Source organism: Colobus angolensis, unplaced genomic scaffold (assembly GCF_000951035.1).
Source record: "Colobus angolensis palliatus isolate OR3802 unplaced genomic scaffold, Cang.pa_1.0 Scaffold78, whole genome shotgun sequence".
NCBI lineage: Eukaryota > Metazoa > Chordata > Mammalia > Primates > Cercopithecidae > Colobus > Colobus angolensis.
This window is the reverse complement of record NW_012121598.1, coordinates 6,176,366-6,204,340: the sequence shown is the minus strand read 5'-3', so window position 1 is coordinate 6,204,340 and position 27,975 is coordinate 6,176,366. Positions and strand designations below refer to the sequence as shown.

General features: G+C 37.8%; 1 protein-coding gene across 1 annotated transcript in view; it reads right to left on the bottom strand.

Annotated features, from left to right (window-relative positions):
• The window catches only part of AP4E1 (adaptor-related protein complex 4, epsilon 1 subunit), a 92,986-nt gene that overhangs the window by 19,325 nt on the left and 45,686 nt on the right, over window positions 1-27,975 (bottom strand). The window contains exons 14-16 of the mRNA XM_011928613.1: window positions 26,761-27,063; window positions 17,188-17,302; window positions 1,726-1,849 (exon numbers count right to left, since the gene is read on the bottom strand). Coding sequence (XP_011784003.1) covers window positions 1,726-1,849; window positions 17,188-17,302; window positions 26,761-27,063 — 542 coding nt within the window. The remainder of the gene's footprint in view (window positions 1-1,725; window positions 1,850-17,187; window positions 17,303-26,760; window positions 27,064-27,975) is intronic.

Genomic DNA, 27,975 nt, shown 5'->3' with positions numbered 1-27,975 from the left:
TTTTTAGCATGAAGGGCTGTTGAATTTTGTCAAAGGCCTTTTCTGCATAAAACATTTTTAACTCTATTAGATGCAGCTTCTTCCCAAACAAGAAAGCCATTTCCTTACTTTATTGTCACATCAGAATATTGACTAAAATTATTCAGATTGATCACGAATATTATTTGGTAAACTCACCTCTTGGGTAATGAAGGCAATGGTGGTAATGACAATCCTTATTAATATCAGCAACTACCATTTATCAATCACTTACTATGAACTGGGCTGTGCTATGTACTTTACACGTCATCTCATTTTATTCACTCAATTATGTTTCTAAAGGTAACTTAATTATGTTTCCAAAATCAAAATAAACCTTACAATGAAATTCAGCTCCACATAAAACATTTAAACAAACACATCATCAATTTTCAAGGTGGCTGGAAAGAAACTCTGCAAGCATTTTGAGCAAAGTATACAGCTTCCTCAGGTGACTACCAATGGTCTCTGACTTATAATAGTTCAACTTAATGATTTTTTTGGCTTTACAATGGTGTGACAGCAATAGAGTTTAGTAGAAACCATAGTTCAAATTTTGAACTTTTATCTTTTCCCAGGCTGGCAATGTGATAGGATATTCTCTTGCAATGCAGAGATAACAATGAGCTAATAAAGATAATAAATAGGCTGGGCACGGTGGCTCATGCTTGTAATCCCAGCACTTTGAGAGGCTGAGGTGGGTGGATCACATGAGGCCAGTAGTTTGAGACCGGCCTAGCTAACATGGTGAAATCCCATCTCTACTAAAAACACAAAAAATTAGCTGGGCATGGTGGCGGGAGCCTGTAATCCCAGCTACTGGGGAGGCTGAGGCAGGAGAATCACCTGAGCCCAGAAGGCGGAGGTTGCAGTGAGCCGAGATCGTGCCATTGCACACCAGCCTAGGCAACAAGAGTGAAAATGTGTCTCAAAGTAATAATAATAATAATAATATAACAAAATAATAAATAATAATGGGCCAATGATCAGCAGAACTGAGTTCTAGACATAGATCTGGTGTTTGGTAGATCTGACTTATAATATTTTCAACTTATAATGGGTTTATCAGAATGTAACTCCATCATAAGTTGAGGGGCATCTGTATATGCCTTCACTGGGTGACTGACTATATGGCTTCCTCACGTGAAATCAATCACCTTATTTTATGTTCACCTCTATATCTGTCAATGTTCCAATGAGATGGTTACAAGATATATTTCTCAGAAGAATGAGGAATGTAGAATGATATGTTAAATATCAACCTGGATGTATAAATTCTAATATGCCTCTAAATATATATATATATTTATATATATATAAAATATGTAGCAATAACACATATTATTACTACGTATAAAGCTTGTGTACATTTTATGCTGTCTTGGAAGGTAGGTAAGCTCTTAAAGAACATACTGTACAATATAAATACCTATAAGAGCAATAAATAGAAACCACTGAAACAACAGCCCATACAGAATTTAGCTTTAAAAACCTTTCTAAATCATTATACTAAAACACATTGTCACAAGTGTGCCTCTCCCTTTGAAAATTATGTAAAAACCACTGAAACAATAGACTTCTTGAAAATTATCCTAAAATAAGCAAATAATGACCATGATGATACAAGGCAGGAGCAGAAGGTAAATGGAATGCTAAAAGACATTTAAACACTCCCATAACCTCCATTTTAATAAGAAATGAACTTACTCTTTCAGTCCTGTCTCAGCACTATTCCCAGATATATCTGAACCAAGAGAAATGCCAGCAGGAGACTGTCGTCCAGTGAAGCCAGATGAAGAAAAGGAGAGTCCATACGGTTCAAAATTGAGAACTAGAATTTTAAAACAGTAACAGAGGTTCATATTTAAAACAAAGCAAAAAACTGTCAAAGTTACCATTCACTACCAAAATAATTCAAGACTGGAATCTAATAGCAATTTTTAAACTCTAAGGGACTTTGAGAATGATCTAATCAAATACTTCCAGTAATAAATCAACTACCATTTGGTAAATGTCTACTGTAAGTCTTCACACTACTAGGTGATTAAAGACAAACTATCCTTCATTTTTACCTTTTTACCTCCTTTAGAAGCTAAAAAAGACTCAATTAGGAAAGATAACTGATAAACCAAGTCTACCGAAAACTTGCTGCTCCCATGCAAAAATGTTTAATGAGTTATAATGAAGAGGTGACCATGTTTTGCTGAACAAACTGCTCCTGGGTACATTCTTGTACCAAATGGATGGATGGAGTCCTCAATGTGAAATCTCCCTAAGGTTAACAGAGATTCTGATTCCTTTTAATTTGTATAACCTAATTAATTCAAAAGAGCCAAGAAAATTCATACTGTTACTGTGGTAGAGCAGACGCCAATACCCACTCTCCCTTTCTTTCTATTTAATAAACCTCTCAATTCCACCCAGAGACATTTACAGACACCTCTGCCATATGACTGAAGTCTAGCCTATGAAATTATGCACACATTTTGTTTGCAACTTCTGGAAGGAGTCCTCCTGGAATAAAAGACAATCTTTCTTCTCCCCCTTCCTCTTCTCTGCTGGCTGGACTGCAACATGATTGCTGGGGTGCAAGAAGCTATCTTGGATCATAAAGTGGAACACCAAAGATGCCAGAACAGCAAGAGAGGTGAAACTTGGGTTTTTTAATAATCATGAAGCCATCATCAACCCTACATTGCCTACTTCTGGATTCCTTTAATGGGAGAAAGCAATAACCATCTATCTTGTATGAGGTCCCACTTTGTTTTTTTATTTTTTAATAGGATAATTCACCAAGCCTAATCTTAACTGACAAATTTTGGACAGTCTAGATTATAGAAAAGGACTTTTTTAAATCATAAAAAGTATCTTAGAAAATATTGTGTCAACTTCTGTAATTACTATTCTCATTTGACAAATGAGGAAACTGTGGTAAACAGTTTGTCTCAAATTACAAAAAATATAAAATGACAAAGCCAGATATGAACTTAAGACATTCTAGCGCCAGAGCTGTACTCTCAACTATTATATTATATGGTCTCCTCCAAAGGAAATATCGCCTATTCCAAAGAATACTAAATAAATGCTTGTTAGTTACCTAAATAAATGATACAGAAGAAGAATCAATGTAAAAAAATAATAATGATGGGCTAATGATCAGGACAACTGTGTTCTGGACATATCTTTGCTGTTAACGAGGTATGTGAACTAGATCTTCATTTCTTCATCTGTAAAGTGAATAATTCAAACTACGTCAACAGTTTCCAAATGCTGATCTGATAATGAGGCTCAAGCTTACTTCACTGAATCTCTCAAGGACCTTTTTATACATACAGCCAAGCTCAGAGAGATTCAGATATAGAAGGAATAGGAGTAGGGCTCAAAATAAGTCTCATTTTTTAAAAACTCTCTGTGATTCTGATTCATAATCATGTTTGGAAACCACTTATCTAAATCTCTTTAAGGTCCTTTCCAACTAAATCTCTTTAAGGTCCTCTCATTTTAAGTTGTTTAATCATCTAACTTAATCATAGTCTGTTTTATGTTGCTATAAGACAATGCAACAGAACGGGTGAATTATGATGAACCGAAATTTACTTGGCTTATAGTTCCAGAAACTGAGAAGTCCAACGGCATGGCACTGGCATCTGGTGAGGGCCTTCATGCTGCATTATCCCATGGTGGAAGGAAAGCAGAGGGGCAAGACAGGGCAAGAGCAAGAGAGGGCCAAACTAGTCTAGTCTTTTTCTTTTCTTTTCTTTTCTTTTTGAGATGGAGTTTCGCTCTTGTTGCCCAGGCTGGAGTGCAATGGCGCGATCTCGGCTCACCACAACCTCCGCCTCCCGGGTTCAAGTGATTCTCCTGCCTCAGTCTCCTGAGTAGCTGGGATTACAGGCATGTGCCACCATGCCCAGCTAATTTTGTATTTTTAGTAGAGACGGGGTTTCTCCATGTTGGTTAGGCTGGTCTTGAACTCCCGACCTCAGGAGATCCACCCGCCTCAGGCTCCCAAAGTGCTGGGATTACAGGTGCTCACTGCATCTGGCCCGAACTCACTTTTTTAATGACTCACTCCCATGATAATGATATTAATTCATTCATGAGGGGAGAGCCCTCGTGACCTATCACCTCTTATTAGGTCTCACCTCCCAACACTGTTTCACTGGGGATTGTTTCCAACACATGAACTTTGGAGTACACATTCAAACCATAGCATTCTGCTCCTGCCCCACCAATATCGTGTCCTTATGATACAAAATATATTCATTCCATTACAAGAGTCTCAAAAGCCTTAACTCATTCCAGCATTAACTTCAAAGTCCAGAGACATCTAAATCAGATATGGGTGAGACTAAAAGCAAATTTCTCTCCAGCTGTGGGTCTGTGAAATTAACAAGTTATATGCTTCCAAAATACAATAGTAGGGCAGGCATAAAGTAGATACTCCCATTCCAAAAGGGAGGAATAGGCTAGAAGAAAGGGGTAAGTGGTCTCAAATAACTCCAAAACCCAACAGAGGAATCAACATTAAGTCTTAATGATCCAGAATTATCATCTCGACTCCACGTCCCACCTTTTGGGAACACTGGCGCAGGAGTTGGGCACTCAAGGCCTTAGGCAGCCCCACACCTATGACAAAGTCCTATGACTTTGGGGCTCAGTCCACCCAGTAGCTCTCAGGGGACTGGAGTCTCACGTCTACAATTCTCCCAAGTTGATGCTGCAAACTAGTAGCATCAGTTCTGGGGTCTCAGGAGTGACCCCACTCCTAAGGGTCCACTAGGCACTGCCCTGGTGGGACTCTCTGTGACGGCTCTGATCCTGTCTTTCTGCTCGGCATTGCCCTAGCAGGGACTTCCTGTGATGGCTTCACACCCATGACAAGTCTCTGCCTAAGCCCCAGGGAGTCCACAATATCTTTTGAAATCTAGGTGGAGGACACCATGAACCCATGGCTCTTGCACAATGGGCACCTACAGAATTAGCACCACATATGCCACCAAGGTTTATGGCTTGAATCATCTGGAACAGCAGGTGAAGCCACACCTGGGCCCACATGAATGGCTGGAGCAACCACGGAATGCTGTACCAGAATGCCGGGAGCAGAGACTTGAGGAAGCTCTGGGCAGCAAGCCCATAAAGGGCACCTGGCCATCCCCCGAAAGCATTCTGCACTCCCAGAGCTTGAGCCTGTGAAGAGAAGGGCAACCGCTGAGATCTCTGAAATGCCTTTAGCGTTACTCTCCCAGTATCTTGATGATCATTTCTATCACTTGACCAGATCCTTGACCTGGTCTCCCAAACACATTTTCTCATTTTTTACATGGCCATGATGATACAAGGCAGGAGCAGAAGGTAATTTACATGAAAATTTTCCATCTTTCTATTATGCTTCTGTTTAGTTATAAATTCCATCTTTAAATCATTTATTTCCTCTCTTATCTTACTGCACACAGTTAGAAGTAGCCATACAGCTCCTTCAATATTTTGCATAGAAATTTATTCCACCAGATATCCTAGTTCATCGCTCTTAAATTCTGTCTTCCATAAACCCTCAGGCACGAAGAGACATAATTCATCCAAGACTTTTGCCACTTTATAAGAAAGATGGCTTTACTCCAGTTTCCAATAAGATATATTCCTCTTTCCTGTCTGGGATCTCATAAACTTAATGAACCTAGAATTTAAGCACACTTAAGTAACTTAGAGATTAAGAGACAGTGGTGCCCATATTTCTAACAACATTCTGATCATGAACACTTAATCTCTAACTTTCATATTTTCCCTACAGCTCTCCTCTTCTTCTCCTCAGCCCACATCAGAACTGCCCTTAATATTATGTTTACAGCAATCTAAAATTTTCCTAGCCTGCTCCTTTAAATTTTTCTGCTCTACTCATTACCCAGTTTCAAAGCCATTTCCACATTTTCAGATATCTTTAATAGCAACAGCCTCACTTCTCAGGACCAATTTTCTGTCATAATCCATTTTATGTTGCTATAACAGAATACCACAGAATGGGTAATTTATAATGAACAGAAATTTATGGCCGGGCGGTAATTCCAGCACTTTGGGAGGCCAAGGTGAGTGGATTATTTGAGGTCAGCAGTTCAAGCCCAGCCTGGCCAACACGGTGAAACCTGCCTCTACTAAAAATACAAAATTTAGCCAGGCATGGTGGTGGACACCTCTAATCCCAGCTACTCGGGAGGCTGAGGCAGGAGAATTGCTTGAACCTGCGATGCAGAGGTTGCAGTGAGTTGAGATCATGCCACTGCACTCCAGCTTGGGTGACAGAGTGAGACTCCGTCTCAAAAAAAAAAAAAAAGAAAAGAAAAGAAAAAGAAATTTATTTGGCTCATGGTTCTTGAGGCTGGGCTATCTAACAGCATGGCATCAGCATTTGGCAAGAGCCTTCACGCTGCATCATGAAGAAGACAGAAAGGCAAGAGAGCATGAGAGCAAGAGAGGGCCAAACTCGCTTTTATAACAACGCACTCTCATGATAATGACATTAATCAATTCATGAAGGCAGATTCCTCATGGCCTGATCACCTCTTTACAGTCCAACCTCTGAATACCATCCCAATGGCAATTACATTTAAATATGGGTTTTGACAAACACATTCAAACCTTTGCACTTACCATCCAACAGTGGTATCTTTTTAATAGCATCTGTGACCGTGAGTCATCCAGCCACTGCATTAACACTTGCAGTAACAGTGAATACCTCAAGAAATGTTTTCTATGCACATTGAAGGTAAAGAGTTTAAACCAAAAAGCAGAAAGAAGCTCAAAATTAGAGGTACAAAGTTTGAAAGTAGAGAGGATAAAAAAGACATGGAAAGGAACAGTATTTGGAGAGCAAGCAGAAAAAAATATTAATTGCGAGTCAAAAGCATTAAGATTGTCATCTAAGGAAGGGATGGAAAGGCTCAAGGTTGAAAATAAAGTTCAAACCACATTATTTTCATTCTTCAGTGAAAACTCCCCAAGACCCATACAGTGATGAATGCCTAAAAGGCCTAAAGATGCTGAAGTGTTAACTACATGTGCAAGAGCTCATGCACATATGTGGAACAGAAGGAGAAAAATGGTATGCAGAAAGAGCCAAGAGAAGGAAGAAGACGGCTGACTTGCAACTTAGTGAATATGTAGAATTTAGCCAGATGAAGAATGAGGGCAATTCACCAGAAGAGAAAACATGAGCTGGAGGCAGAGAGTCCTTGGAGTTGGGAGCCACTGAAGTACTCTAGGTAAGACATAATAAAGTATAAACTATCCTGGGCATAAGTGAATAATTCAACATTTAACCTATTTGTATCCCTTACTATTAATACTTTAGAGGCCTCAATTATATGCACACTCATGTATCATACTTTGTACTACAATTCTTTTATACCTTGACAACTTGGGTTTATTTCTCTAACCATTCTCAGCTATTATTAATAATTTAAAAAATTTTTTAAACAATTAACTTTAATTATCTGATTATTGTTATTTTATTTTTTGAGAGACTAGCAACCTTAATGGCTTTCTAAAAGCCAATTAGTAAATACTGTTTCCCCTTATTATTTCTGGTTATCTAGTGCTGGAGTTATAACACGTTTTATTAACATTTTAATAGAATAATCCACACTGATTCTGAAATGCTTTTTTTGATGGGAACTTGTAAGAAAGTTTGTTCCCCACCATCTCACCTATTTTTGCTAATTTTTAGTATCCCATGATATTTTCCTGAAGTTTATTCATTTTTCTAACTAAAAGATCAAAGTATCATTTATTAAAGTAACATTTAACTACTACTCTCTGCAAATGATTATAGAAATCTGAAATAAGATTAGTACCAGAACAGGCTGGCATGGTGGCTTGAGCCTGTAATCCCAGAATTTTGGGAGGTGGAAGTGGGCGGATCACTTAAGGTCAGGAATTTGAGATCAGCCTAGGCAACAGATGAAACACCATCTCTACTAAAAATACAAAAATAGCTGGGTGTGGTGGCATGCACCAGTTGTCCCAGCTACTTAGTTGAGGCACAAGTTGAAGCACAAGTTGAGGCACAAGAATCACTGGAACCTGAGAGCAATTCTTTTTTCTTTTTGCAGCGAGCCAAAAGATTGCAACACTGCACTCCAGCCTGGGCAACAGAGAGAGACTCTGTCCAAAAAAAAAAAAGATTAGTACCACAACAGATTGATAATTAAAAGATTCAAGAATTAACTCTTTATGCATAAAATACCTACTTCCCCCTACTCTTTATTTTGTCTTATAGCCAATCCCAATTCTAAGATATATAATTTTATAATTTATTCTACAAGCATTTATTAAATACTTGCTATATCTTGTCTCATAACCAATTTCCTTTTCTTAACAGTCTACTGAAATTTCAATTTTGCTTTAAAGGACTTTTGAAGCATTGATTTGGGAGGAGAGAATCTAGTTTGAGAGTTTAATCCCGTTTATAATGATGGTTCTATGGGAAAAAATGTACTTGGCAAAGGACTGCATAAACTTGGGGAATTCCAGGGCTCTTGTATTTGTGTCGGCAATTTAGCTTTTTTTAAGAAAGAAAATAGGCAGTGCCAGGAGTCTCCCTACTCTATCCTCCCTTCCCTATCCAACCCTTGACTTCAGTAATGGCAACTGGTGGCCCCCAGATACCTGAAAATAAGGAAATATGACAACTGAATCAGTGGGGAAACCCAGGAGCTTTTCACTCTAGGCCCCTGGATGTCACAAGGCTTTTATATGCAGTATAGCCACAGGTTAGGCAATTATAATTCAAAAGTTTACTTTTGCCCCCAGTATATTCTATTAATATATAAAGTTAATGAGAGGAAACTAATTACACTTTGAAAGAGAGTTTAATTTTATAGTACATTAGTTATCACTGCGCTAAATAACATATAAAAAGCCTTAAAAGAAAGGGATTGCACGGAATACATGTGCTTTCCAATCCATGAACACAGGATGTGTTTTCATTTATTTGTGCCTTGTTTGATTTCTTTCATTAATGTTCAGTGGTTTTCATTAAACACAACTTTCTCACTTGCTTGAGTTTAGTATTAGGTATTTTGCTCCTTTTGGTGCTGTCATAAATTGGGCTGTCCTCCTAATATCCTTGTCAAATGGTTTGTTGTTAGTGTACAAAAATGCAAATAATTTTTGCATGTTGACTTTGCATCCTGCAACTTTCCAGAATTCACTTATTACTTCTAATAGTTTTTTAATGGAGTCTAATTTAGGGTTTTCTATAAATAAAACCATATTATCTGCAAAGAGGAACAATTTTCCTTTCCAATCTGAATACCTCTCTTCTTTTTCTTAATTGCTCTGGCTAACATTTCCAGTACTGTGTTGACTACAAAAGAGACGAGTGGGCATCCTTGCTTTGCTCCTGATCTCAGGAAAAGCTTCTGGTTTTTCATCGTACCATGCTATGATGTTAGCTGTGGGTTTATCATATATGGCCTTTATTACATTGAAATATTGCCTGCTATTCTTAGTTTATCGAGTTTCTTTTTAATCATGAAAGGGTGTTCAATTTGTCAAACACTTTTTCTGCTTTTACTGAGAACTGTGTGGTTTTTATCCTTTATTCTGTTAACATGATATCGCATTAATTTATTTTCAGATGTTGAACCATCCTTGGATCCCTGGGATAAATCCCACTTGATCATGGTGTACTATCCTTTTCTTGAGTTCAGTTTCCTAGCATTTTGCCTATATTCATCAGGGATATTGGCCTGCAGATTTCTTTTTTTTTTTTTTTTTTTTTTTTTTGTGGTGGCTCTGCCTGGCTTTGGTATCAGGGTAAGGCTGGTCTCATAAAATAAGTTTAGAAATATTCTCTCCTCTTTAAATTTTTGGAAGGGGTTGAAAAGAACTCTGTGTGTGTGTGTCTCTTTTGTAAATATGGGGTCAAGCTATGTTGTCCAGGCTGGTCTCAAACTCCTGGCTTCAAGCGATCCTCCCACCATGGCCCCCCACATTGCTGGGACTACAGGCATGAGCCACTGTGCCCAGCCCCAATGTTAATTCATTAAGTGTTTGGTAGAATTCACCAATGAAGAACCACAAAAGACCATGAATACCCAAATTAATCTTGAGAAAAAAGAGCAAAGCTGAAGGCATCACACTTACCGGTTTCAAAATATATTACAAACCTATCATAATCAAAACAGCATAGTACTAGCATAAAGACAGACATAGACACAGAACAGAGCCCAGAAATAACACCAAGCGTGTATGGCCAACTAATTTTGAACAAGGACACCCAGAATACACAACAGAGAAAGGACAGTCTTCTCAACAAACAACATTGGGAAAACCAAATATTCACATGCAAAACAATAAAATGGAACCTTTATCTTACACCATACATAAAAATCAACTCAAAATGAATTAAGGACCTAACTCTAAGACCCAAAACTGTAAAACTCATAAGAAAGAAACATAAGGGAAAAGTTGCTTTTTTCTTTTTCTTTTTTTGAGATGAAGTTTCGCTCTTGCTGCCCAGGCTGGAGTGCAATGGTACAATCTCAGTTCACCGCAACCTCCACCTCCTCGGTTCAAGCAATTCTCCTGACTCAGCCTCTCAGGTAGCTGGAATTACAGGCATGCACCACCACGCCTGGCTAATTTTGTATTTTCAGTAGAAATGGGGTTTCTCCATGTTGGTCTGGCTGGTCTTGAACTCCTGACCTCAGGTGATCCGCCCACCTCAGCCTCCCAAAGTGCTGGGATTACAGGCGTGAGCCACCGTGCCCAGCTGGAAAAGCTACTTTATGACACTAGTCTTTACAATAATTTCATGGATATTGTACTTTTGTTACCAAAAGTACAGGTAACAATAACAAAAATAAGCAAGTGGCAATAAATCAAATAAAAAAACTTCTGCATAGCAAAGAAAACACTCAACAGAGTGAAAAGGCAACCTATGGAATAGGAGAAAGTATTTTCAAACCACATTTCTGGTAAGGGTTAACCTCCAAAATATGTTAATCCTATGACTCAATAGTTTTTTTTTTTTTTTAAAACTAATAACCTGATCACAAATAGGCCAATAACTTAAATAAATATTTCTGTAAAGAAGACACACACATGGCCACCAGGTATATGAAGAAATGTTCAATGTTACTATTAGCAAGAAAATACAAAACTGAAACCATAATAAGGCATCACCTTGTACCTGTCAGGATGGTGATTATCAAAGAAAAGAAAATATACCATGTGTCAGTAAGGATGTGAAGAAGTTCGAACTCTTACCCATTGTTGATGGGAATGTAAAATGGTGCAGCCACTGTGGAAAGCAGTACGGAGATTCCTCAAAAAAATAAAAATACAGGCAGTACACAGTGGCTCATGCCTATAATCCCAGTGCTTTGCAACGTCAAGGTAGGAGGATCACTTGAGCTCAGGAGTTTGAGACCAGCCTGGGCAACATTAGGGAGACTATGTCTCTACAAAAAATTAAAAATTAACGAGGCATGATGGCATGCACCTGGAATCCTAGACACCCAGGAAGCTGAGGCAGTAGGATCACTTGAGCCCAGGAGTTCAAGGCTATAGTGAACTACGATCGTTCTACTGCACTCCAGCGTAGGTGATAGAATGAGACACTGTCTCAAAAAAAATAGTAAAATAAAATAAAATAAAAAATTGGTCGGGCACAGTGGCTCATACCTGTAACCCCAGCTCTTTGGGAGGCCAAGACAGGTGGATCACTTGAAGTCAGGAGTTCGAGACCAGTCTGCCCAACATGGCGAAACCCCATCTTTATGAAAAATATAAAAATTAGCCGGGTGTGGTGGCTCATGCTTGTAGTCCCAGCTACCCAGGATGCTGAGGCACGAGAATCGCTTGAACCCAGGAGGCAGAGGTTGCAGTGAGCTGAGACTACACCACTGCACTCCAGCCTAGGTGACAGAGCAAGATTCTGTCTCTAAATAAATAAATAAATAACAATACAACTACTATATGCTCCAACAATCTCACTTCTGGGTGGGTATTTATCCCAAATAAAGCACTCCCATGTTCACTGCAGCACTATTCACAATAGCCAAGTTGTGAAAACAACATAAATGCTCATCAGTAGGTGAATGGATAAAGAAGATGTCATACACATATACAATGGAATTCTGCAATATACAACAACAGGGATGAAACTTAAGAATATTATGCTAAGTGAAATAAGTAAGGCACAGAAACATATTGCATGGGTCTACTTTTATAAGGTACCTAAAAGTCAAATTCATAGAATTGAGGAATGGAATGGTGGCTGCCAGAGGCTAAGGGGAGAGAGAAATGGGGACTTACCAATCAATGGGCATGAAGTTTTAGTTAAACAAGATGAATAAGTGCTAGAGATCTGCTGTACAACATTGTATCTATAGTCAATCATAACATATTATACACTTAAAAATTCGCTAAGAGGGGAGACCTCAGTTAAGGTTTTTAACCACAATAAAATAAAATAATAAAAAGATTTAAAAAGATAAAAGGCAAAAAAGAGCAAATGCTTCTGGAGAAAGAGAACATCAAGTCTATTAATAATGTTCATAACTTTTTGGTCTCATTCTAGGATCAACAGTTTAGTTGTTGTCTTAACTCAATATGCCTAGCACACAGCCTGGAAAATAAGTACTCAACAAAATCACTAAAGGACAAATAGGAAAAAAAAAGAAAAATCTTTCAGCACTGAATTTTTCAGTATTGACATTCTGAACTCATAAACAGATAATACATTTATTCACTGATCTCCCTTTATTCATATGCATACTTCCCTTCTACCATCCAAATAACTCAATGATTTCCCCTTTACCAAAATCATGACTGACGTATTTTTGTAACAGGCTGCATTTCTTAAGTACAAAGTTACTCTTTCCTTTATTAACTGTTTCTAACTTAAATCATCAGATATTTTGTTGAATGAAGAATTCTAAAACACTTAAGAAATATTAGACTACTCACAGCCATGCAGCTGTGTCCCGTGTGAGAGAAACATCCCCATAGGGCTACCCTCAGAAGACATGCCCCCCATCTCCAAGGCCAGCCAAACAGCCTTGCACCCACATTACGAGCCTAAGAAAGAGCCCCATAGGCTACTCTTGGCAGACGTGTCCCCAGGCTGGCTAGGCAACGACATGCCCATGCTTCCTAGCCAGGGTAACAGCTCCATGGCCCCAACCTCAGTAAGCCAGAACCCAAGTTGGCTGACTCACTGTGTACATGCACATATCCATGACTTGAAAACAGCCTGGGAAGCCTGCCCTTGGCGAAGCCACACCACCATCACCACAAACTCAGCCTGGGCCACTGAGAAACTCACGAATACCGCTAGAGCAGATTACAGCTAAAGAAACTACATGGCCAGGCACAGTGGCTCACACCTGTAATCCCAGCACTTTCGGAGGCTGAGGCGGGTGGATCACCTGAGGTCAGGAGTTTGAGACTAGCCTGACCAACATGGTGAAATCCCATCTCTACTAAAAATACAAAAATTAGCCAGGCGTGGTGGCGTGTGCCTATAGTCCCAGCTACTTGGGAAGCTGAGATGGGAGAATTGCTTGAACCTGGGAGGCAGAGGTTGCAGCGAGCCAAGATCGTGCCACTGTACTCCAGCCTAGGTGACGGAGCGAGATTCTGTCTCAAAAGAAAAAAAAAAGAAAGAAAGAAAGAAAAAAACTGCATGAAGACTACACTACATGTCCACCACCAAGGCCTTAGTACCCTACTGAACTTATACTCCAAAACCCATTTATACAAATAGGTCTTTCCCTTCAAACTCTACTACATAAACTTGAAACACTCAACTTTTCCACCAGATTCATACAAATCAACATAGGAACAAATCAACCATGAAAAAAGAAACATGTCACCACCAAAGGAAAATAAAAAATTTCTGGTAACAGACCCTCAATCATAAGGAAATATATGACATTCCAGAAAAGGGATTCAAAAAAACAATATTAAGGAAACTCAGTGAGATACAAGAGACTACGGACAGATAATTCAATGAAATCAGGAAAATTGTACATTATTTGAACAAGAAATTCAACAGAGAGACAGATATTACAAAAAAGAACCAAACAGAAATCCTAGAGCTGAAGAATTCAATAAATGAAATAAAATACATATGCAAGAGTTTCAACAATACACTAGAAAGCAGAAGAAATAATTTCTGAAGTTGAAGACAGGTCTTTTGAAATAACACAGGAAGACAAAAAGAAAAGAAAAAAGAATTTTAAAAAAATTAAGAAAGCCTACGGGATTTATGGGACACCATTAAGCAAATAAATGTTTGTATTATGGGCATTTCAGAAGGAGAAGAGAAGGGAAAATGTGAAGAAAATAATTAATGAAATAATAGCAGGAAACTTTCCAAGTCTTGGAAGAGAGAACATCCCAGTCCAGGAAGCTCAAAGAATCCCAAATAGATTTAATCCCAAGCAGGTCCTTTTTGAGGCACATTTTAGTCAAATTGTCAAAAGTCAAAGACAAAGAATTCTGAAAGCAGCAAGAGAAAAGCTTCAGGTCACATATAAGGGAATCCCCATTAGACTAACAGCTGGATTTCTCAGCAGAAACCTTAGAGGCCAGGAGAAAACAGGATGATATATTCAAAGTACTAAAAGAAAAAAGAAAAAACAGCATGAATATCGTACCCAGCAAAGCTATCTTTCAGAAATAAAGGGGAAATAAGATCTTTCACAGTCAACCAAAATCAAGAAATTCATTACCAGTAGACCACCCCTTACATGAAAAGCTCAAGGGAGTCTAGAAGTGAAAAGACAGTAACTACTATTATGAAAACATTCAAAACTATGAAACTCACTGGTAGAACACAATAAGAAAAAGAAAGGAATCAAACTTTGTCACTGAAGAAAACCACCCAACTGCAAAAATAAACAATAAGAGAGCAAGTAAGGAACAAAGCATATGTAAAATGCCCAGAAAACAATCAATAATATGATAGCAGCAAATCCTCACCCATCAATAATAACCTTGAAAGTAAATGGATCAAATTCCCCCACTTAAAAGACATAGAATCACTGCCTGGGTTTTAAAAAAAACAAGACTCAACAACATACTGCCTACAAGAAACTCACCTCACTTCTAAAGACACACAGACTGAAAGTGGGGGGTTGGAAAAAGATATTCTAGACAAACAAAAACCAAAAGTGAGCAGAAGTCACTATACTAATAACAAACAAAACAGATTTTAAGTTAAAAGCTGTAAAAGGAGACAAAGAAAGATACTGTACAATAAAGGGATCAATTCATAAAAAGAATGTAACAATTAAAATATATATGTACCTGACACCAGAGCATCCAAATATATAAAACAAATACCCCTGATTCAGTAATAGTTGGGGGCTTCAAAACACTGCCCTCTCAGCATTGAACGAATTATCTAGCACTTCAATGTTTATTGCAGAGCACTATTCAAAGTAGCCAAGATACGGAATCAACCTAATATGGAATCAGCCTAGGTGTCCAACAACAGATGAATGGATAAAGAAAATGATGTGGTATATATACAAAGTGAAATACTATTCAGCCATAAAAACAAATGAAATCCTGTCATTCATGGCAACACGGATGAAACCGAAGGACATTATATTAAGTGAAATAAGTCAGGAACAGAAAGTTAAATACCACATGCTCTCTCTCATATGTGGAAACTAAAGAAAGTTGATCTCATAGAAGTAAAAATTAGAATACAGTATACTAGGCACTAGGAAGGGTAGGGGGAAAGGGAAGAATAGCGTAAAGGATAAAAAATTACAGCTAGATAGAAGAAATAAGTTCTAGTGTTCTACACCACTACAGAATTACTATAGTTTAACAATAAAGTATTACATAGTCTCAAAAACTAAAAGAAATATATTGAACGTTCCCAACACAAAGAAATGATACATGTTTGAGATGATGGATATGCTAATTACTATTATCTGAACACTATACATGGATTGAAACATCACTATATTCCCCATGAATATGTATATCTGTCAATTAAGAAAATAAAATTTCAAAATAAATAAATAAATATAAGACCGCTCAAAATAAAAACGAAAGTCACTAGTCCATAGTAACCAAGGTTGTTTTCTGAAACCTTTCCACAGATATGCTCAGACTAATATGTGTCAGACTACCAGCACAGTGAACAACATGATACTCCTACCTTCAAGTTCTTTCATGTAGCCATAAAAAAGAATGAGATCATGACTTCTGCAGGGACATGGATGGAGCTGGAGACCATCCTTAGCAAATTAATGCAGGAACAGAAACCCAAATATTGCATGTTCTCACTTAAAAGTGGGAGCTAAATGATGAAAACACATGGACACATAGAGGGAAACAACACATGCTGGGACCTTTCAGAGGGTGGAGGGTGAAAGCAGGGTGAGGACCAGGAAAACTAATGGGTACTAGGCTTAATACTTGGGTGATGAAATAAGCTGAACAATAAACCCCCATGATACAAGTTTACCTATGTAACAAACCTGCACTTGTACCCCTGAACTAAAAAGTTTAAATTAAAAAAAAAAAAGTTTCCCATAAAGATCATTATGTTAACAAATATATTACTCCAAAAAAAAAAGTTCTTCAAAATTTCAGTATAATGGCCAGTTGCAGTGGCTCACACCTGTAATCCCAGCACTTTGGGAGGTCAACAATCACTTGAGGCCAGAAGTTTGAAACCAGCCTGACCAACAGGGTGAAATGCCATCTCTACTAAAAATACAAAAATTAGCTGGGTGTGGTGGCACCCACCTGTAATTCCAGCTACTTGGGAGGCTAAGGCACAAGAATCGCTTAAGCCTGGGAGGCAGAGGTTGCAGTGAGCCCAGATCATGCCACTGCACTGCAGCCGGGGTGACGGAGCAAGACTTTCGTCTCAAAAAAATAAATAAATAAATTCCAGTATGACTACCATATCTTAGGTATTTGTGGATAGACAGCCTATGTCTTTAGGAATATCTCTTGGCTAACTTTTTTTTTCCTCTGGGTATCTGAAAACCTAGTCAGAGCAAACAAATCACAAGTGAATCATTAAAAGAGGAATAATAGAAAGTAATTATCTTTATTTATTTACTTACTTGACTATAATATCAAAAATTACATCCCTACACTCTAGCTTAACACAAATCCATGAAAAATTACCTTTTTCCTGAGAGAGCTTTTCCTCCTGGCGTTGATGGTGAGGTTTGTAAGGCGCTGCACCCTGACTGAGTCCTTCAGCCACAAAACCATCCAGAAAAGATAAAGAAGCATCTACCTATATTAAAATTAAGCAAAAATTAGGAATTAAATAAATTTATCCTAAGTAGATTATGCAGTCACATAAATAATTTTAGCCCATATATATTTTTAAAAACTCTAAATGAGAAATGAAAACTTCAATTCTAAAAATGCTACCACACCCAGGCACGGTGGCTCATAACTATAATTCCAGCACTTTGGGAGGCCAAAAAGGGCAGATCACTTGAGGCCAGGAGTTTGAGACCAGCCTCGCCAACATGGCAAAACCCCATCTCTACTAAAAATACAAAAAAATTAGCTGGGCATGGTCACGCACCTGTAGTCCCAGCACAGCCACCACCCGGGAGGCTGCAGCAGAACTGCTGGAACCTGGAAGGCAGAGGTTGCAGTGAGCCGAGACTGTGCCACTGCACTCCAGCCTGGGCGACAGAACAAGACCCCATCTCAAAAAATGAATGAATGAATGAATGAATGGATGAATGAAAATGCTACCCAACTCTCTAGCTTTCTGAAACATCTATAATCAGATCACCTGCCTAGGAATCTAACAATATAAATCATTTGCACTTACTATTAATTTCACTGCAGTGGAGAATATATTTTTGAGCATCAAATATGTTACAGCATCCTACTAGGTTCTATAATTGAGACAAAGGAAGACACAGTTCCTACTCTGAGCAGAACTGTAGCCCACTAGAAGAAACAGACATATACTATGAGGTATGGTAACTGTAGTGGTTTCCTGCTGCAGGGGCTAAAATCAAGGCTTTGGCAGGGCTGCTTCCTTCTGGATGTACCAGGGGAATCCGTTTCTTGTTTCTTCCAGCTTTTAGAGACTGCCAGCATTCCTTGACTTGTGGCCACATCATTCCAATCTCTGCTTTTGTTGTTTCTTTGCCTTCTCCTCTGTAACCTCTTGTTTCACTTTTATAAGGATCCTTGTGATTATATCATGCCTAGCTACATAATCTAGTATAACTAACTGCCCCATCACAAAATATTTAATTTCATCACATCTACCAAGTTCCCTTTAATGTTTACGGACAAGCACAAATTCCAGAGATTCAGACATGGACATCTCTGCAAGGGCCATTATTCAGCCTCCCACAGTGCCTTTGATTTAAATATCCTAATATAACTGAAAATTATTTTTCACAAATCTATGGAAAATTACTTAATTTCACCAGGAAAAGTCTTAGGAGAACAATTTTTAATGAATAAATAAGAGATGAAGAAAGAATGACAGGGAAAGGAGAAAAGAAGGAGATGAACAAAAATGATAAACAAGTGGAGAGAGCAGTGATGACCTCAGAAACCAAAGACTTGCCTCTGCTGATTTAGCCAAGTATATACAAATAGCTCAGATAATTTAGAATAGCAAATAATTCTCAAACATAAAAATGGCACCTCACTCTCTGAATCTGGAAAGGTTTCGCTTGAATAAGAGTCTTAGGCTGTGCATGGTGGCTCACGCCTGTAATCTTAGCACTCTGGGAGGCTGAGGTGGGCGGATCACCTGAGGTCAGGAGTTCCAGACCAGCCTGACCAACATGGTGAAACCCCGTCTCTACTAAAATACAAAAATGAGCCAGGCGTGGTGGTGGGTGCCTGTAATCCCAGCTACTCGGGAGGCTGAGACAGGAGAATCACTTGAACCTGGGAGGAGGAAGTTGCAGTGAGCCGAGATCGTGCCATTGCATTCCAGCCTGGGTGACAAGAGTGAAACTTCATCTCAAAAAAAAAAAAAGATTCTTGAGATGAGGCTATGTCAACATCATTATCTTTTATTGGAGGAAAAGGGAAGTGTAGTTACTCCCTAGTATAATACTATGTGTAGCATACTCATTCATCATTTCAATAAACATCTCTGGAATGCCCACCAAATACTAAAGCAAGGCCTCTGCCCTTGAGGAACTACTGAAAGAACTAATGAAGAAATGTTCAAAATGAATACAAGCCATGAAAATCTGAGTCAAAATTAGTGGAAATATTACCCTTTTTTCTCTTTCTCAACTAATTTGAATAATTCTAATCACCTTTGAAAGTTTTCTAGACCAGGCACAGTGGCTCACACCTGTAATCCCAGCATTTTGGGAGGCCAACATGGGTGGATCACTAGGTCAGGAATTCGAGACCAGCCTGGCCAATATGGTGCCACCCTGTCTCTGCTAAAATTACAGAAAAAATTAGACAGGCATGGTGGCGCACACCTGCAGTCCCAGCTACTCAGGAGGCTGAGGCAGAAGAATCACTTGAACCCGGGAGGCAGAGGTTGCAGTCAGCCGAGATCGCACCACTGTACTCCAGCCTGGGTGGCAGAGCAAGACTCCATCTCAAAAAAAAAAAAAAAAAAAGAAGTTTTCTAATTTACACCTGAGGGAGATCATGATATGAAATAAAGAGAGTGAGTATTAAGTGAGAACTTTAGGTTAAAAGGGGTGGTGGCAAAAAGTAGGTGGGAAACTAAAAGGTGGGTGATCAGGCTCCAAAATGGTAAAGATTTTAACACATAGATAGACAAAATAAAAGGGAAAACCACTTCTTTTGGATTCTCAAATAGAGGAGGAATAAAATGACACAGAATTTCAAAGGAGATTAAAAGAAGATAGCCAAACATGTGGAGGTTCCTGAAAAGTTGCATGGCCACGGGGAGTATAAAAGCTCTGAGAACCTTCCTCCATAGCTTGCCCTATGCATCTCCTTCCTCTGTATCCTCTGCAATATAGTTTATAATAAACCAGTATGCTAATACAAATCAAGGAGGAAGTGTGGAATAATGCTGAGATATTGCCTGATTCATGAATCACTACTAAAAATCAATTTGTGTGCACCCCACTGTTGCCACCACCAGCATGTGTGCATGCCACCTCTGGAGGCCCAAGGACTGGCACACCCAATCCTGCCACTGCCAGGACTCATATACACTGCCCAGGGATCTAACAACCAGTATGCCCAGCCAACCACTGCTACCAGTGGTGCACAAGGATCAATTCACCTAATGTTCTATCCTCAACAAAGCCTTTCTACAGCCTCCACTAACAACCACAGCCTAAGCCACTCTATTAGTCCGTTCTTGCACTGCTATAAAGAAACACTTGAGACTGGGTAATTTATTAAAAAAAAAAAAAAGAAAGAAAAGGTTTCATTGGCTCACGGATCTGCAGGCTGTACAAGAAGCATGATACTGGCATCTGTTCAGCTTCTTGTAAGGCCTCAGGAAGCTTTTACTTATGGAGAAGGGGAAAGCAAAAGCAAGCACATCATATGGTGAAAGCAGGAGCCAAAGGGAGAGTCCAGGGTGTGTGTGTGTGTGCATGTGTGTGTGTGTGTGTGTGTGCACGTGCGCACGCGCGCACAGTGTGGTGGGGGGAGGTGCTATACTTTACAATAACCAGATCTCTTGAGAATTCACTCTCTATCAAGAGGATAGCACCAAGCCATGAGGTATCTGCCTTCATGACCCAAACAACTCCCACCAGGCCCTACCTCCAACACTGGGGATTACAATTCAACATGAGATTTGGGCAGGAGATCCAAACCATATCACCACTGAGGAACTCACAGACATCACTGATTATGATTATAGTTGAAGAAATCATTTGGAAACTATACTACTGTGCCCATCCAGAATCAAAGCCCAAGCACCTTGTTAAACAACATCACAGACACATCTATAGGGAGAGGTCTTTCCCTACTAAAGGGAATCCATAAACTTAGAACCAGCTGCTATGATGCCAGATACACATATGTCAATGTGAGGACACAAGAAAAATAAAGCAAAGAAACATAACACCTTCAAAGGAACACAGTAACTCTTCAGTGGCAGATCCCAAAAAAAGGAAATCTATAAAATGCTTGAAAAAAAAATCAAAATAATGATCTTAAGGAAACTCAAAAGATACAAGAGAACACAGAAAAACAAAACAAAAATAAATCAAGAAAACAATTCATGATCTGAATGAGAAATTCAACAAAGAGGTAGACATCATAAATAAGAAACAAACAGAACTCCTAGCACTGAAGAATTCAATGAATGAAATAAAAAGTATAACCAAGAGCTTCAACAATAGACTAGATTGAGAAGGGAGGATCTCCAAATTTGAAGACATGTCTTTGAAATAAACCAAACAGAAATAAATAAATAAAACAGAATAAAGAAAGCATATGTGACATATGAGACAACATAAAGGAAACAAATATTTGGATTTTGAGAGTTTAAAGACAAAATGGGCGAAGGCACAGAAAACCTAATTGAAAAATAATAGCTAAAGACTTCCCAAGTCTTGCAAGAGATACAGACATCCATACACAGGAAGCTCAAAAGAGCCTCAAAGAGATTCAACCTGGCCGGGTTGAATCCAGTACTGATTCTAAATAGGAAGAAGAGTGTCTCTTTTGGAGAACTGCAGTGAAGATATTTATATCCTGTGACAGTCTCTTAATATAGAATAATTCAGGAATTTCTCTTATTTGTTGATTTTAAGACATACATATCTGGTGTACATATGATACTTTGATACATGCACAGAATGTGTAATACGTAAATCAGAGTATTTAGGATATCCATCACCTCTAACATTTATCATTTGTGTTGGGAACATTTCAAATTTTATCTTTATTTTGAAATATACAAATAATATACAATTATTACTAACTATAATCACCCTACTGTGCTATCAAACACTAGAACTTACTCCTCTTATCTAAGTATTTTACTAACCATTAACCAACCATTCTTCTTCCCTGTCCCCCGACCCTTTCGAGCTTTATTCTCTACCTCCATAAGATGCACATTTTTAACTTCCACCTATGCATAAAAACATGTAATATTTGACTTTCTGTGCCATGCTTATTTTACTTCATAGTGAAATAAGTCCCATCTATGTTGCTAGGATATTATATAGCTGAATAATATTCCATTGTGTATACATACCACATTTTCTTTATCCATGTGTCCATTGGCAGACACTTAGGTTGATTCCATATTTTGGCTATTGTGAATAGTACGGCAGTGAACATGGGGGTGCAGGTATACCTTTGAAATAATGATTTACTTGCCATTGGATAAATACCCAGGGGTGGGATTGCTGGGTTTTACGGTAGTTCAATTTTTGTTTTTTGAAAACTCTCCATACTGTTTTCTATAATGGCTATCTTAACTTACATTCCTACTAACAGTGCATGAGTTTCCTTTTTTCTGCATCCTTGGCAACATTTGTTATTTTTTGTCTCCTTGATAACAGGCATTGTAACTGAAATAAGATAATATCTCCTGGTGGTTTTGATTTACATCTCCCTGATGATTTGTGATGTTTAGCATTTTTTTGTTTACCTGTTGGCCATGAAATGTCTGTTGATGACCTTTGTCCACCTTTAAATGGGATTTTTTTTTTCTTTTTTGGCTGTTGAATTGAGTTCCTTATATATTCTGGATATTAGTCCCTTGTTTGTAAATATTTTTTCCTAGTCTATAGATTGTTTCTTCACTCTATTGATTGTATCGTTTGCTGTGCATAAGCTTTTGACCTTAATACAGTCCAATTTGTCATTTTTGCCTTTTTTGCCGGTGCTTTTGAAGTCTTAGCCATAATTCTTTGCCTCAACCAATGTCCTAAAGCATTTCCTGTAAGTTTTCTTCTAGTAGTTTTATAGTTTTGGATCTTACATTATTTAATTCATTGAGTTGATTTTTTTATATGGTGAGAGATAGGGATCTCATTTCATTATTCTGCATGCTGATATCAAGGCTTTTCAACACTATTTATTGAAGAGGCTGTCATTTCCCCAATATATATTCTTGGCACTTTGACTGAAAATCAGTTAGTCATAAATACACAAATTTTTTTCCGGGTTCTCTCTGTTCCATTGGTTTGTATGTCTTTTTTTCATACCAATACCATGTTGTTTTGGTTACTACAGCTTTGTAGTGTATTTTGAAATTGGGTAGTATGATGCCTCCAGCTTTGTTCTTTTTGTTTAGTATTGTATTGGCTATTTAGAGTCTCGTGGTTTTCTACAAATTTTAGGGTTGTTTTTTCTATTTCTGAAGATTGTCATTGGTATTTTGATAGTACACTGAATCTGTAGATTGCTTTGAGTAATATGGGCATTTTAACAATATTCATGTGATCCATGAGCATGGGATGTATTTCCATTTGTTTCTATCCTCTTTAGTTTCTTTTATCAGCATTTTGAGGTTTTCCTTGTACAGGTCTTCCACCTCCCTGGTTAAATTTATTCCAAGTATTGTTTTGCTTTTTTTTTTTTTTTTGTAGCTGTTGTAAATGGCATTACTTTTTTTTTTTTTCCCAGTTTGTTATTGGTGTATAGAAATGCTACTGATTTTTGTATGTTGATTTTGTATCCTGAATCTTTACTGAATTCTTTTATCGGTTTCTAAGAACTTCATGTTGGAGTCTTTAGGTTTTTCTATATGTAAGATCATGTCATCTGCAAAAAGGGACAATTTGACTTCCTCTTTTCCAATTTAGATCCCTTTCTTTCTTTCTTTTGCCTGATTGCTCTGGCTAGGTCTTCCAGTACTATGTTGAATAGGAGTGATGAAAATGGGCATCCTTGCCTTTTTCCAATGTCCTAAAGCTTCTTAGAGGAAGTGCCTTCAGTTTTTCCTTATTCATTGTGATATGGGCTTTGGGTTTGTCATATATGGGCTTTATGATGTTGAGTATGTTTTTTCTTTGCTTAATTTCCTGTGAGTTTTTATCATGATGGGATGTTGGATTCTACCAAATGAATTATCTGCATCTACTGAGATGATCATATGGTTTTTGTCCTTCATTCTGTTGATAGGAAGTATTACATTTATTGATTTGTGTATGCTGAACCATCCTTGCATTTCTGGGACAATTCCACTTGATCATAGTGTATTACCTTTTTGATGTGTTATTGGATTCAGTTTTCCAGTATTTTGTTGAGAATTTTTGCTCCTATGTTCATCTGGGATATTGGCTTATAGTTTGTTGTTGTTGTTGTTGTTGTTGTGTCCTTGTCTAGTTTTGGTATCAGGGTAATGCTGGCCACATAAAACGAGTTAGGAAGAATGTCCTCCTCTTCAATTTTTTGGACTAGTTTAAGAAGAGGTGGTGCTAGTTCTTCTTTATAAATTTGCTAGAATTCATTTGTAAAGTCGTCTTGTAAGCTTTTCTCTGTTGGGAGACTTACTATTAGTGATTCAATATCACTATTCATTCAGGTTTTCTATTTCTTCTTTGTGCAATCTTGGTAGATGTGTCCAGGAATGTATTCGTTTCCATCAGGTTTTCCAGTTTGTTAGTGTACAGTTGTTTATAGTCATCTCTAATAATCATTTGTATTTCTGTGGTAGCCATTGCAATGGCTACTTTTTTGTTTCTGGTTTTACTTATTTGAATCTTCTCTCTTTCTTGATTAGTGTAGCCAGCAGTTTATCAATTTTGTTTATTGTTCAAAATAACCAACTTTTTGTCTCATTGATTTTTTTTTTGTATCTTTTTTAAGTTTCCATTTTTTTTATTTCTGGTCTGATCTTTACTATTTATTTCCTTCTACTAATGTTGACTTTGGTTTCTTCTTCCTTTCTAGTTCCTTGAGGTGCATTATAAGGTTGTTTGTTTGAAATCCTTCTACTTTTGTGATATATGTGTTTATTGCTATAAACTTCCCTCTTAGCACTGTTTTTGCCATATTACATAGGTTTTGGTAAGTTGTGTTTGAATTTCCATTTTTATTAGATTCAAGAAATGTTTTTATTTCCTTCTTAATTTCTTCACTGACCTAATCGTCACTCAGAAATATGTTGTTTTGATTTTCATATATTTGTTCAGTTCCAAAGTACCTCTTATTATTGATTTCTAGTTTTATTACATGCAGCTTGAGAAAATACTTGCTATGATTTTAATTTTTTTAAATTGTTGAGACTTTTTTGTGGCCTAACATATGGTCTGTCCTGGAGAATGTTCCATGTGTTGAGAAGAATGTGTATTCTGCAGCTGTTGAATAAAATGTTCTGTAAATATCTGTTAGGTCCATTTGGTCTAGAATGCAAATTAAGTTTGATGCTTCTTTGTTGATTTTCTGTCTAGATGATGTGTCTTAATCTGAAAGTGATGTGTCAAGGCTTCCAGCTATGATTGTATGGGGTTCTACCTCTCTCTTAAGCTTCAATAATATTGGTTTTATATATATTTGCTTCAATGTTGGGTGCATATGTATTTACAAATGTTATATGTCCTTGGTGAATTGATCCCTTCATCATTACATAATGACATTTCTTGTCTCCTTTATATTTTTTTCCAAGTCCATTTTGTCTGATATAACATTAGCTACTCTTACATGCTTTTGTTTTCTGTTTGCATGGTTATTTTTATTCATCCCTTCATCTTTACAGGTGAGTGAGTTTCTTATAGGCAGCATATGGCTGGATCTTGTTTTGTTATCTATTCAGTCAGCCTATATATTTTAATTGGGGGCTTTAAATTGTTTTCATTAAAGGTTGTTATGGATAGTTGAGGACTTACTCCTGTCATTTTGTTGATTGTTTTATACATTTTTTCCTTTCTTCCTTTTTCACTGTTTACCTGTATGGATTTTGTGGGTGTGATGATAATATTTGATTCCTTTTTCTTTCTCAGTTGTGTATCTGCCTTACCAGTGAGTTTTATACTTTCATGTGTTTTCATGTTGGTAGTTATCTTTTCACTCCCAGATGTAAGACTCCCTCAAACATTTCTTTTAGGGTTGGTCTAGTGGGGATGAATTCCCTCAGTTTTTACCTGTCTGGGAAAGACTTCATTTCTTCTTTATGCTGTGTATAGTATACTTACTTGTCTAGCAGTTTCTGGGTTTTTTTTCCCAACGCTTTGAGCATATCTTCCCATTTTCTCCTTGCCTATAAAATAGGTTTCTGCTAAGAAATCCACTATTAGTCTGATAGGGATACTCTTATATGTGTGACTTGATACTTCTCTCTTGCTGTTTTTAGAAATCTCTCTTTGTAATTTGACTGTTGTCAGTTTGACTATAATGTGCTTTGGTGAAGACCTTTTTAAGGTTGAATCTTTTTTTTTTGAGATAGAGTTTCACTCTTGTTGCCCAGGCTGGAGTGCAATGGTGCAATCTCTGCTCACTGCAACCTTTGCCTCTCAGGTTCAAGCAATTCTCCTGCGAGTAGCTGGGATTACAGGCATGCACCACCATGCCCAGCTGATTCTGCATTTTTAGCAGAGATGGGGTTTCTCCATGTTGGTCAGGCTAGTCTCAAACTCCTGATCTCAGGTGATCTGCCCACCTCAGCCTCCCAAAGTGCTGGGAGCTCTCAGATTCCCTGTCATACTAATGTGAGAAAGAACTCCAACATTCACCTTAAATGCTACAGAAACCACATTTTGATATATTCCTGACATGTCACAAATCCAAGAATTACTCTATATTTAATGACAACGCAATTTTTAAAAAGATGGAACACCAATGTCTTACCGCCAAGTCTTCACAACTCCTGTCAACTGGAAGCAAGCTCTTCATAAGTTCCACATTCTCATGCAAATGTTTTAATTCAAATGCATGTTGTCTCATACAAGTATCCAAAGATATGGTAAATTCATGGATTAATCTCTCAACTGTATCAGAAGAGTGTGCCTGAGGTGTCAATTTGGTCACAGCAGCAATTAACCAGGTTTTTGTTTCTGAAGACACAGAGTCATTCATAAGTAACTTGTAGAGCTTAGCTATAACTTCCGCTGGCGTTTCCTTATCTAAGAGGTAGGAATATTCCCCTAATACCTGTAAATAAAACAAAGTGATACTTATATAGAAATATCAAGTTATAAAGTAGACTATACTCAAATCTAAACAAAGTGCCTACTGCTAGAGTGAATTTAAAGTAGATAAAACATCCTCTCATGGTGAAAAAATTATTAAAGATACAACTGTATATTTTAGGTTCAAAATTATACCAATAATTCAAAATGGTTTTCCCCACCACTGTCATTAACAATACATAAAGCAGCATACCTTTACAAGTTTCTGAACTTCTGAAGTTGGTTGTTGGTTTTTATAAGCACTATCACATCCTGTTACTATTTTCCAGTAAGCATTTAAATGATAGTTCTCATGTAATGATGGTTCTTACTACATAGTAAGAGGCACTTAAAGTGTTTCATAAAAATACAGATTTCTAGGCTTTACCCCCAGATATTCTGATTTAGTATGCCTGTGGTCCCCAAGGATATACATTTGAATATGTATCAGCTGATTCTGATGTAGATAGTTCACAGAAGAAACTTTAAGAAACACTTATTGGCCAGGCACGGTGGCTCACGCCTGTAATCCCAGCACTTTGGGAGGCTGAGGCGGGTGGATCACCTGAGGAGTTCGAAACCAGCCTGGCCAACATGGTGAAACCCTGTCTCCAGTAAAAATAAAAAAATTAGCCAGATATGGTGGCACACGCCTATAGTCTCAGCTACTCGGAAGGCTGGGGCAGGAGAATCGCTTGAACCTGGGAGGCAGAAGTTGCAATGAGCTGGGATCATACCACTGCACTCCAGCCTGGGCAACACAGCAAGACTCCATCTCAAAAAAAAAAAAAAAAAAAAAAAAATGCTTATCTGTGTCACACATCTAACTTAGGTGACATACAATCCTGTAAGTGAAAGAACTGATAGGGACAGAAGGCAGAGAAATTCTAGGCAG